The sequence below is a fragment of the Hyperolius riggenbachi genome, chromosome 4 (genome assembly GCF_040937935.1).
Source record: "Hyperolius riggenbachi isolate aHypRig1 chromosome 4, aHypRig1.pri, whole genome shotgun sequence".
Classification (NCBI taxonomy): domain Eukaryota; kingdom Metazoa; phylum Chordata; class Amphibia; order Anura; family Hyperoliidae; genus Hyperolius; species Hyperolius riggenbachi.
Genome location: NC_090649.1, coordinates 255,604,334 through 255,616,914, shown reverse-complemented (window position 1 = coordinate 255,616,914; position 12,581 = coordinate 255,604,334). Strand labels below are relative to the sequence as shown.

The window sequence follows — 12,581 nt, the reverse complement described above, 5'->3', positions numbered from 1 at the left end:
AGGATTTTACTGCATACAGCTTACAGCTGCCTGTTGCTTTCTTTGTGTTTGAGGTAGTCCACAGCAGTTGCCTCAGCTAGGAGATGGTTAATGGACGTGTCTAGATAGAATCCACCATGATGTGAAAAAGAGATTTCACATCTAGAGATGCACTTAGCTGTGCATGCTCTGTGGTGATAAGCAATCATTGCTGAAAGCCTTAGGATTTTTTTTTAAATGCACACAAGAGAGAAGCAAGAATGTAAGCTTTCTGTACACCAAATCAATTACTGTTGTCATGGTTGCAAGATTCATCTAGCTTGCTTAGAAAACCATAGCTGGCTACATATTGAAATGATGCACAGTTTCATTTGTATTGTGCAAAGCTAGGTTGCAGAATGAAAAGAAGTCAAACTAGTATGTCATAGTCGTAAATTTTGTGTATTTATTTGATAATATACTGTAAAAAAAAAATTAGTCTTTTTATAGAATAATCTGTGAAGGAAAGCCTTGTGAAATTTAGGATTTCATGATCAATGTGGTGTCTTTCCTTTATCATTTTTTAAAAATTAAACTTCTTTGGTTATTTTTAATTCAAACACATCCTGTATTGTTGGCAGGTTATAGACATTTTTGAAAATCGTAAAACGCCACAGGATTCTGGTATAAAACAGGACTATGGCATTGGGCACATGGATACTTTGTTTGCCAGCTACTCACTGAATTCTATACTTGCTTTTAGTAATTATAGATAAACATGTGTTACTTTATAAATTGAGGAAGTTTCTCTTTCAGGAAGATAATGTAAGTTCCATTTCCAGTCTGATGGATCTACATAAACAGCAGCAAACTACGTCACCAAGTCTAAAGTTAGTTGGCTTGTCTAAAGTGCATTATGCTCTGTTTGTTTGGGTGTCTAATGCAGCTCGTTTTATACACTACAGCGGTACAAAGTCTGCACTGGACTGGTTGTATGAAATGGTGTAAAGTACACATTACCTGCCAGAACATTCACATTGACACAGACCTGTTTTATCATCTATTATCGTGCACTGTCACCTACTTGGCACTAGAATGATAAGTGAAATGCTATTTTCACAATTGGAGTACTGGGAGTAAAGAACAGCTCCTGCCTGAGCAAAACCATTTGTAAAGCTAGCAGAGCTGTCTAGATCTGTAAACATTATTATTGTTATTGGGCTTCTAAGGCTGACCATACACTTATCAATTATCACCCAATGTGGCAAAATCATTGATTCCTCTCTAAAAAGAATCGATTTAGCAAGGTATCATTTCCTACCACACACTGCACATTGATCAATTTCAATAGATTGCCTACAGGAATCTACTGAAAATCGGACTGCTGCGTCACACTGTTCGATGCAATGCAACACTACGGGCCATTGATCTACTGTCACTACTGCCCTGACCTCAATCAACCTAGATCTTCCATCCTGTCCTGATAATTCAGATAGATTTGTGATCAAATCAATGTTTGGTCACATTAGTTACTGATGTATCTGGTATTTTTAATTTAAAAAAGAAGTACGGTAATTACGGTATGTTGACCAGATTGGTTTATTTTTACTTTTACTGATTTTATCTTAAAAAACAAAATAACTTTCAACTCTTTGGTTTATTTTTTGTATTTTTTTTACTTTCTTTTTATTGAGATAAGGAAATATTTTTGAAACAGTACAGAAAAGCTTTGTTGTGTTTTTGAAAATACACAGCTAACCACTGCAGATTTGACATATTCACCTAAATATTTTAAGAATATATACCTTCAGCCATGTATAATTAACAGTTGACATTGGAATAACTCTTTTGGTGATGCAATAATGCACTCTGGTTATTCTGGAGACAATCTTCAGTAACTCATCACAGTAAATAGAGCACATACGAGTTACTGTACATGTCTGGATATTTTTCACCTTATCTGAACAGACACATCTGCATGGGTAGCTGTGTGAATTCAAGAATCCAAACAGAAAACTTAAACTTTGAACCCTTCTTATTGTCTGTTGGACAAACCATGGCCTGGATAAATAACCACCTCATACAATTTTATAAATTATAGCAGTCAATTATACTGCCCTACCACAGCAAAAGGAGGCAAGTACTTGAAAGCAGATTTTTGGGGGAATTGCCTAAAACAATTTATGCTGTGTCTGTTTGTCTCTATTTCTTAAAGCTCTACTAAAACTGTTTAATAATCTTATCATGCAAGAAGGAGTACTTAAATTATTAGCCGTGTTCAAGGGAGTTTTATTAAGTAGTTACAATCCAAAACTGGACTTTTTGCCTTCGCAGGGCAGTATACTAAATAAGGTAAAAATCACATTAGAATGTTCTAGTAAGAGCTGTGTCTACAGAATTAATTTAGGTTAATGGGCTGCTCAACTTATGGTTCTGAACAGATGTTGACCAAACATTTCTTAGTCACAGCCATGTATACGGTATTACAAATATTGAAAGGCCATTTTGACGCATGGTCTCCTTCAGATTTTGGATCTGCAAGTTTTATTGCTCTATTGCTGGGAATAGACGGTGCGTTCCTGTGGTTCGATTATGCCGCCGTATCGATTCCCGCTCGTCACCGCGGGCGCTTCTCTTATCTTCTGCTCGTTTTTTCCATTGTCCCGCCCACGGTATCGAGCGCGGAATCGATCCGGCGGGTGATCAGACACGTCGGAAATTATCAATCGAGCCATCTAATGGCTCAATTCAGCCACAGAAACGCACCGTCTATTCCTAGCATTAGACAGCTCTGTCTGTGTCTAGCCCACCTGAATGATATAATGACAGAGAGGCAGTGAGCTGCAGCACTTCCCTGGGAACTTACTATGTGCTCATTCAGTTGGGCTGCTTCAGGTCTAGGCTACATTTTTTTAGAAGTATTTACAAAAGCCCTGATGCAATAGTAATCATCTTTCAGTAGTGGTCCTGCAAAAGACATGATTGCACATTTTACCACAAAAAGTACCTGTGCTTGTGTGTCAAAATGCAATCATATAGTCAGAAAGCTTGCACCTACCATCCGTACGAACTGCTATGACACAGGAAATGGATGCAAACACTTCCACTTATAGTATGTAATATAATACTAGAAAAAAAAATGTTCATCCAACAACCAATACGGTTGATTGGCAGCAGGACAGTACCACGGCATGGTGTAAAAGGAGCATTCCAGAGAGACTTAGTATTTCAGAAGTAAAGATTGGGAAGGACTCCACACCCTTTCAAATACTGTGTGGCCAGATAGTGTAACAATTTAAGAATAATGTTCCTCAGTGTAAAATTGCAAGGAATTTGGGGATTTCTTAATTCACAGTACATAGTGTCATTATAAGACTCAATTACCAAAACATATCTGGGTCAAGGCTGATTGCCAATATTGGATGGTAGTGACCTTTGGGTCCCATGGCAATAGTGCACTAAAAAATAGACTATTCTGTAGTGTACATCACTATGAGCACAGGAACACTGTCACTCCATCTACAAATGTAAGTTAAATACTACCATGCAAAGAGGAAACCATACTTAAATGTTATCCAGAAATACAACCATCTTCTCTGGGCCCAAGCTCATATAAGGACTGAGATAAAGTGAAGTACTCCTGTGCTCTGACAATTGACTCGAGCCTGTTGGTCTACAGTGTAACTGTCTTTTATGTGGAATGGCAATTAGCTTTCATAGGTTGTATACTGACTTATGCTCAGAAAGGTACGCGCTATGATACAGATCAGTAGTAGTGTATAAGTAACCTCTTCTAATGTAAATGTACACGTTGATTTGCTCACTATTTACTGTTTACTTCTTAAATAATCAATAAAAATTAGTTACATTTAAAAAAAAAATAACAATAAATTAACAGTGCATATATGTAGTTATTAAATAGCGAACAGCATAAGTAAAGCAGAACTGTAATGAGCTAATGTGTCCCTGCGTCTGTCCATCCTTGCAAATCTTATTTTTTTTAAAAAGCTGCCCACCAGTGCCAGCTATGTTTGAATTTATTAAGGGTCCTTTTACACTAGGTGTGGAGCGGTGCAGTGCACTTAATAGCCGCGGTGTGACCAGAGCCGGATCAACCACAAGGTAAAGTAAACCTAAGCAGTCGCCTAGGGCATGGAGAAAGTCTAGGGGCCTAGTGGATGCAAGCCCCCACCAAATCTTACTAAAAAAGTCAGGTGACCATCAGTCACGAGCAAAGACTGCTATCTTGCGTAGAGCCCCATTTCATCTTATTCCTTTTCTGGGAAGGACTCTAAAAAAAATAACATGCAACTTCCAGTGCACTTCTGGGATTACCACACAGTGCAGCTTGTGCGTAACCCGGAGCTCTTCCGTCGTATCGCAGGCAGTGTGTCATGTTCCATTGCCACAAGCTGCAGTAGGAAAGGGTACCACAACGCAGCGCACCAAGGTAAAAGGACGTTTAATGTTTAAATTTAAAATGCACATTAATCCATAGGAATTGTCATTGAGGTACATTTAAATTTGAGATGATTGAGAATTATGCTAATTATCATGAAAAGCTAAATCATATATGGAGTAATTTAAATCTTGCAGTGGTGGTGGCTCCTGTCTCCCGCAGTATGGCCGGAAAGTCTGGCTGAGTTGCACGTTGTCGTGCATGCCGAGGCTGAGTTGCAATTTGTTCTGGGCCGTACTGTGGGGGACAGGAGCCACCTGGGGAGACAGTGAGGGACTGAGTGGCCTTAAGTGGGGCTTAAAGAAGCCCCAGGTAAGTATAGAACCTGAGATATCAGTTATCTCAGGTTCACTTTAAGGGATAGTTCACAGTGCGCAGTTGCGTTAAAGAATAATTCTGCATGCCATCTCACTGCCTATACAATCCTATGGCCTGTTCACAGTACTACGTTGTAACCAATAACGTTATTCTAACTCGCTGCATACAGGTTTTGTATTAAAGTCTATGTCCTGTCTCCATTGCAGTTCACAACCTATTAATGTGTGCATTATGCAACTGACCACTGTGAACCTAGCCTAAAGTTTACAAATGTTTAAGGGTAAATCTACATTGCTTAGGCCTAGTATTAGATCATGTTCACAGTGGTGCATTGCGGTGTATTTCTAACCTGAAAACCAGCAAAACAAAAAGTGTGAAGATGTTGTATGGTCAAATCTCTAATTTATATCCTCCCTAATAAAACCTCTCTGTCGCTGCGTCCAGCAGTTTGCAGCGTCCCTGTGTCCCTGGTAATTTTTTACTGCGCATGTGCACAGTAACGTACATCTGGAGGGACCAGGGAGGGAGGTTGGTGGGCGGGCAGTTGCGTGTGCGCCAGGCGCGTGCGCAGTGACTGGCGGCGGCGTTAAAAAAAAGACCTAGAGCCCGTTTTTAAACGGGCTTGGGTCTACTAGTGGAAATATAAAGGTATGAGTTGCAAGACTTCATCCACTGTCCTTAAAGGGAAATTTCACTTCTGTTAAAAAGATATAATTTCCATAAACATAGATATGTATCGCACATGTCCTTTTTGAATTTTAATGTTTTATATAAAATATAAAACTATTGTTCCTTTTCAATCTGCAGCAAGCTTACAATGTTCAAACTTGGTACAGTATTAAGACTGAAAATAGAAGCAATTTGAGCTTAAAGGAGTCATCAGGGGATATATAAGAAAATGAGTGCTACTTACCGGGGGCTTCCTCCAGCTCCAAGCTCCCAGGAAGTCCCTCGCCGCAGCTCTGCCTTCAGCCGATCGCCGCAGGTCCGTCCCGGTCCCCGGCGATCGGCTGAAGGCAGAGCTGCGGCGAGGGACTTCCTGGGAGCTTGGAGCTGGAGGAAGCCCCCGGTAAGTAGCACTCATTTTCTTATATATCCCCTGATGACTCCTTTAATACTGTACTCCTAATAGAGAACGCCATGCACTGTTGGCTGTTCAGAAGATTTGAAAGCAATGAATGTACACAGACAAATATGAATTAAATAAATTCTACTGATAAGGGTAAAGTCAGCAGTAAAAATTCTAAATGTTAATATTTTCTCCTAGGAGATCATTTTTCATCTACTGTTTAAAATTACTTTTCAGCACTCTGCAAATGGAAAGGTACCAAGAAGAAGGTGAAAAAATACTAGCAAGATTATTTTGAGTGTTTTCTTGCTTGCTAGTAGCTTAAAATGCATCTTATTGATAAAATGTGAAAATATCACCTAGGAGAAAACAGGAGGAAAAGCAAATTGAATAAGGGCATTTGAAGCCAAAAGGAGATGAGTATATGGGAGGAATGCAATTATCAAAGGATGTTCTTGGTTTAAGTTAATTTGTGCCTAATAAAAAAAAAATGTAAAATGTTTCAACAAATATATAACATTTTGAACCACAGTGTGTGCAATGTGCTGATATAGCTGATGAAATACATTGCCAGTTTCCAGCAGCCATCATTTGTCTATAATTCATGAAAAAGATAAGTACTTGCAGGAATTCCGTGAATTGCTTTATTAGTTTGCCAATCAAGCCTCATGTCTGGATTTTTTTTCACTAAAATTCACACTTTCTGGTATTTATTTAAATAGCTGAGTTAGTGATTACCTCATTTCCTAATTGCTTAGCCTATGCAATGACTGCTCTCTAGTGGCGAAAAGTCAGTGTTACAAGAACATTTTGAATCTCTTTTACTTTTATAGGGCATCCAGTAATTATGTTAACATCTTACTGTCAAAGCTGATTCTTTTTACATTTTAAGGTACCGTCATTTTATGACTGTTAAGTTTTTAATACACACTTATCTCTCTGCACACTTCTCCCCAATTTTACTAGACATACTGAAACTTCATGTGGCTAAGGGCTGTGGCACTAGGTAGTTTTGGTGATCAGATTAATTAAGGTTTTCTGAATTAAGGTTATTGCAGTCTTATTTAATCTCAGCTTTGGGCTGATTCACACTGCAAGAGCTGTTTAAACTCTAGAGGTTTGAAAATCTCTTGCTAATGCAAAGCTATGGGGGATGTTTACAAAATCACATCACTGCAGTGTGAGCACACACATAGGATAACATTGGCAGGAGCTTTTAAAATCACAAAGCGCTTAGAAAAGCTCTTGTAGTGGGAACGAGCTCTTATGGCCCATACTCACGAGCTACTTATGTAGCTTGTCGCTAGCCCACGGGAGCGTGTGCGCGACAGTTCGGCGACAGCTCGTCGGCAGGTCCCTCCGCATACACACCGCGGAAGAGATGCGACGGAAGCTGTCGCCGATGTTCCTCCCCCCCCCCCCCCCCCCCCCCCCCCGCCGGAAACTCAGTGCACTGGCTATTGGGTTGCTGTCGCTAGTCCGCATACACACGCGGACTAGCTACAGTTGCGGCGAAGTTGCTGCGGTAACTGTCGCTAGGCGATTGCCCGCTCCAATCGCCTGGCGACAGCAGTGACGGTTCGGGGCGCGCGCCATACTCACGGGCGACCTGTCGCCGCAACACGCGCGTGCCACGTGGTTGCGGCGACAATTGTAGCCGTGAGTATGGGCCATTAGGGTGTAATGATAAGGAATGCAGATGGGTCAGCTGATCCTAGTCTCAGGAGGGCAGGAGGACGCAACATTGCTGCTCCTACTCTGTTTTTCACATTTTATTTTGAACACAATAAAGCAGCACCCCCTCTCTCCTTATATCCTCATATCTCGGTATTCTAGTCATTATTTGCTCATGGATTATGTAGATTCAGAAAAAGACAAAATGTCTTTTTCTGAAAATTATTTTAGTGCTGAATGGTTAGCTTGATTTATTTTGTATAAAATGTGATGTGCTCACTTTTTAAAGCAATTAGTCCCATGTCTGTAACAGTGTTGGCTTTGCTGAGATGCTAACAATGTATAACTGTATATAAGAGCAAGACAGTGAAAACCAGCCTGTATTAAATGCTCTCTTCTGTCACATAGGTTAAACTGCCCTTTCCAATTGATCAAATCACAGATCTTCCACGCAATGATTTTCAGATGATGATAAAGATGCACAAACTGACCTCAGAACAGCTGGAATTTATTCATGATGTTCGACGTAGAAGTAAAAACAGGATAGCTGCTCAGAGATGCCGCAAAAGAAAACTCGACTGTATACAAAATTTAGAATGTGAAATACATAAGCTGGTGAGTACACCCATGTCTTTATGCTGTGGAGTAAATATAAGTGATATCGATGTGCCCAGTTAAGATGCTCTAGAAAATGTCTGCAGGCAGAGCTATAAAGGAGATGCTATAGTTAACTTGTCTTTTTATATATATATATATATATATATATATATATATATATATATATATATATATATATATATATATATATACATACAGGCTTCATCTTGATCACTACCTGGAAAGTTACATAGAACGCCTCTCAGACAAACTTAGCTGCATGCTTGCTCCCAGCCACTCTAATTTGCTTTCTGTGGCTAAACCTCTCATTCCTGCCACCTCCCTCAGTTTCATTCCACGATGATGCAAAAATGGCAAACACTCAAGGAGGCAAAAACACTGGCCATAGATCAAAGAACTTATAACATATATTCCAAGTGAGAAGCAAGTAACTGATTAGAGATAATGTTTGTATCGCACCAGCTCTTTTCTGCTTCACTAAACTTGAGAAACTGGCTTATAAATGCACACTTCTATTTTTTTGCAAAACTGGTACAGTTAGAACTCTACCACATGCTGTCTCAGGTGCACTTTATTTTTCAGTAGTTTATATGTGTTGATACATCGGACCTAGCAGTCTTTTAAGTTTACCAGAACATCAAGAGCAATATGAGCATTGAACCATAAAAAAAGAATGAGCCTGTTAAGAAGCACTACTGCAAGCAACTCTAATAGCTTTTCATTTTTGCACAGCGTCGTAACCATTGTTAGATCCAATGAGATTGAGATTATTAATCAAACTACTGTATGTGAAGTTATTGTATATTGTCACGGCACTGGGGGTAAAGTAGTGTTTATGCACATTTCCAACCATAACTATTTTAGTGGGGTTGAATGGAGAAAAAAAACACTTAAAGTGATATAAAACCCCGCATTTCTTCTTTGCTCTAAAAGATTATTTACAGCATATAATACCACATTTTTTTTAAAGCAGAACAGCATTCAAAGGGTTAAAACACAGGACTTACTTTTGCAATAGAAAGCACCCTGCACGGAGATCTGCATCCAAACTGATGATAACATTGGCCTCAATGGCCTCAATTCACTAAGATCATGCTAGAGATAATAAAGCAAGAGAAAACTTACCTCCACACGTGAGAGAGTTATCTTACCTCTTCATTCCTTAAGTTACCTCTCCTGTAGTTAATTTACCTCCTCTGTAGTTAATTTACCTCTTCTGTAGTTAATTTACCTCCTCTGTAGTTATTTTCACATGCAGCTAATTAACAGCCTGTCTTTAACTCTGGAGTTATTTTAAGGATTGGAGCGTTAATTTAAAGACAGAAGAGTTAACTTTAGGTTTGCCTGAGGTAAAATGTTTCCTGAATACTACATGCCTTATCACCATGGTAACAACTCTAGAAGAGTTATTAAAGACAGGAGATAAGTTTAGTGAATTGAGGCCATTGTCTTTAATAACGTTTCTAGAGTTATCACCATGGTGATAAGGCCTGTAGTAAACTTAAAGGGACTCCGAGCAGTGCAGAAACTATGGAAAGATGAATATCATTTTAAAGCTCTCTTTCTCCTCTTTCCAATTATATATATACCCCCACCCTACGTCTTTTAGTTTTCGCTATTTTCGCGATTGAAATTGCCGCGGCCGCGATTTTGATCGCGAAAATAGAGAAAACTAAAAGGTGTAGGGCAACGATTTAGGTGTCGTCAGAAAGAGGAGAAAGAGAGCTTTAAAATGATATCCATCAAGCCATAGTTATATTGTATTACAGAGGACGACACTTTCCCCAGTGTCAGCAGCTCCATTCTGCTGAATGCAGCTGCTGACTTTGACAAAAAGTCGCCCTGTGTAATACAATATAACTATGGAAAGATGGATATCATTTTAAAGCTCTCTTTCTCCTCTTTCTGACGACACCTAAATCGTTGCCCTACGCCTTTTAGTTTTCTCTATTTTCGCGATCGAAATCGCGGCCGCGGCAAATTCAATCGCGAAAATAGCGAAAACTAAAAGGCGTAGGGTGGTGGTTTATATATCATTGGAAAGAGGAGAAAGAGAGCTTTAAAATGATGTGCATCTTTCCATAGTTTCTGCACTGCTCGGAGTCCCTTTAACTCTTCTGTTTTTAAGTTAAGGATAGATCTCTAAAGTTAACATTTCAATCCTTAAAATAACTACAGAATTCTAAAGTTAACGACAGGCTGTTAATTAACACTATGTGAAAATAACTGCAGAGGAGGTAACTTAAGGACTGAATTGATAAGATAACGCTCTCACTGTGAAAACTTATCTCTACACCATAATAAGGCAAGATCTATGTGTGGTGGTAAGTTTTCTCTTGCCTCATTATCTCCAACATGATCTTAGTGAATTGAGGCCATTATCTTGTGTTTACTTAAATGTAGCAGAGAGGAATGTAAACATTTCCTGACTCTGAAGAAACTTCTTCTAATGTGTCCAGAACTGATGCACTGCTCAGGAATCATTACTGGGTACATTACAATATAAATACAACAGTTGAGAATAAAATGCAATGGCAGCTTTCAGAGCAAATAAACCTGTACTATGGGAACTTGTAATTTCTAAATGAATAATAATACTTATGCACAAAAGCAAATATGATAACCGTATGGGATATAAAAAGTAGGAAAACACCTTTTTATTGAATATTATGTCAGAGTTTTAATACCGCTTTAAGAACTTTTTTTGCCAGATTTTTATTGTTTGTGTTCTTTTTGGAATACATTTCAGTAACTACCGTATTTATTTCTCTCAAATTATAAAATGATACCTACACTGTGTGTTCTTGTATTGTTTTTGTCTGTGACTGTTAAGCAACTGCCAAGTCAAATTCCTTGTAAAGGTGGCCACTAATGATCCAATCTTTTTCATCTAATTTTACCAAATCTATGAAGTATAAGGGTAAATTGAGTAAATATATTGAATGGATAATTTAGGCAGTTCCCTTATATTAATAGAAATGGTAAAATTGGATGAAAAAGATTGGCTCATTAGTGGCCACCATAAGTGCAAACTTATTTAGCCAACTATAATCAATTCTGATAAGAAGTGAAAGTAAACCTCCTTCATGAGACAAAAAGCAATAAAGAAACCTTTTTGTTTTTCACTTGTTTCAAGGGGGTCAATCGGCTGTTTTCAGTTTGTGATTTTTTTTTTTTGTCTCTTATTTATAGGTGTGTGAAAAGGAGAAGCTTTTAACAGAAAGGAACCAGCTGAAAGCCTGCATGGGAGAGTTACTGGACAACTTCTCTTGCTTGTCCCAGGAAGTATGTAGAGATATCCAGAGTCCTGAGGAGTTCCAAGCTCTCCACAGGTACTGTCCTGTCTTAAGACCTTTAGAATTACCCACAGCTGCTGCATTCAACCCTTTACCAGCAAGAGAACAAAGTCTTGCCAATGCTCAGGAAGCAGAAGATAACATGCAGTGTTGCAATGATCGAAGTCCAATACAGCTCGGAGGCCACTCAGTATCTGAAAATTGTATAGCAAGACGAGGGATGGAGGGATCTGACCATGGTACCTACTCAGAGAGGGAGACCTGTTTGGAACAGAACAGCCAAACAGTGACAGTGGACTTCTGTCAGGAAATGACCGAGAAATGTACAACAGACGAACAGCCACGAAAAGATTTCTCCTAGTGATAAAACATAATGCGGCTTTACGGTTACACAGAAGTCACCAGTCAGCCTTTGGCTGCCACTGCCTCCAGGAAACATCATTGGTGCACACTACAGCAGTCTTAGCAGCAATACTGTTTTATAAGTATTTCCCTCCTCTCAGAAAGTAGGAGATCCCTTCTTGATGGTGCTATACCTTGCTCAAGCAAGGAACTCTACAGTGGCTATACAATGCGTTCTCTTTTGCTTCAGATCTGAACAGGGATGGACTTTACACCCACGAGGACCCAACAGCAGCTTTTCTTCTCAGTGACCCATGTCACAAAAACCGATCTCAGGAATTTCCACAGAATGTTCATATGTTTTCAGTGAAGACCGCTGATCAAGGTTTTTATAGGTAAACTGTACATAGGTTCTATATCCATATGCAAAAAGCCCACATGCCCCTCAATTTTCACATCCTAAAACTGGAATCTCTTCTCTATTGTACACAAAAGATACAACATTCCTTTCCTTTTCTATGTCTTTAATGCCACAGACTGCTTTTTTTTTTCTTTTTGTCCCATTCTGACTTCTTACACTTTAACCTATTTTCTAGTTATTTATATGGCAATGTATTTAAAATCTCTCTAGAGTTTTCTCATTTGCATATGTTTTTTAACATAGCATGGCGCCAGTCTTTGCTTCAGTTAATTGTTTTTTTGTTTTTTTCTTTATTACTGAGAATTTGTTCTTGCCACATGCACTGAGTTTTGCTGTTGTGTGTAAAATTAACATAACATATGCATTACCTGTTTGTATAAAAAGAAAACAAAAAAATGAAAGAAATACTCAGGAGATTAGGACATA

The 12,581-nt window shown here is 38.9% G+C and overlaps 1 protein-coding gene across 8 annotated transcripts in view; it reads left to right on the top strand.

The window, feature by feature from the left end:
• Window positions 1-12,306, top strand: part of BACH2 (BTB domain and CNC homolog 2) — a 351,992-nt gene extending 339,686 nt beyond the window's left edge. For all 8 annotated transcript variants that reach the window (XM_068231170.1, XM_068231163.1, XM_068231166.1 and 5 more), the window contains 2 exons: window positions 7,887-8,093; window positions 11,289-12,306. In XM_068231170.1, the coding sequence (XP_068087271.1) occupies window positions 7,887-8,093; window positions 11,289-11,753 (672 nt within the window). In that variant the 3' untranslated portion in view covers window positions 11,754-12,306. The remainder of the gene's footprint in view (window positions 1-7,886; window positions 8,094-11,288) is intronic.
• Window positions 12,307-12,581: the final 275 nt, after the last annotated feature.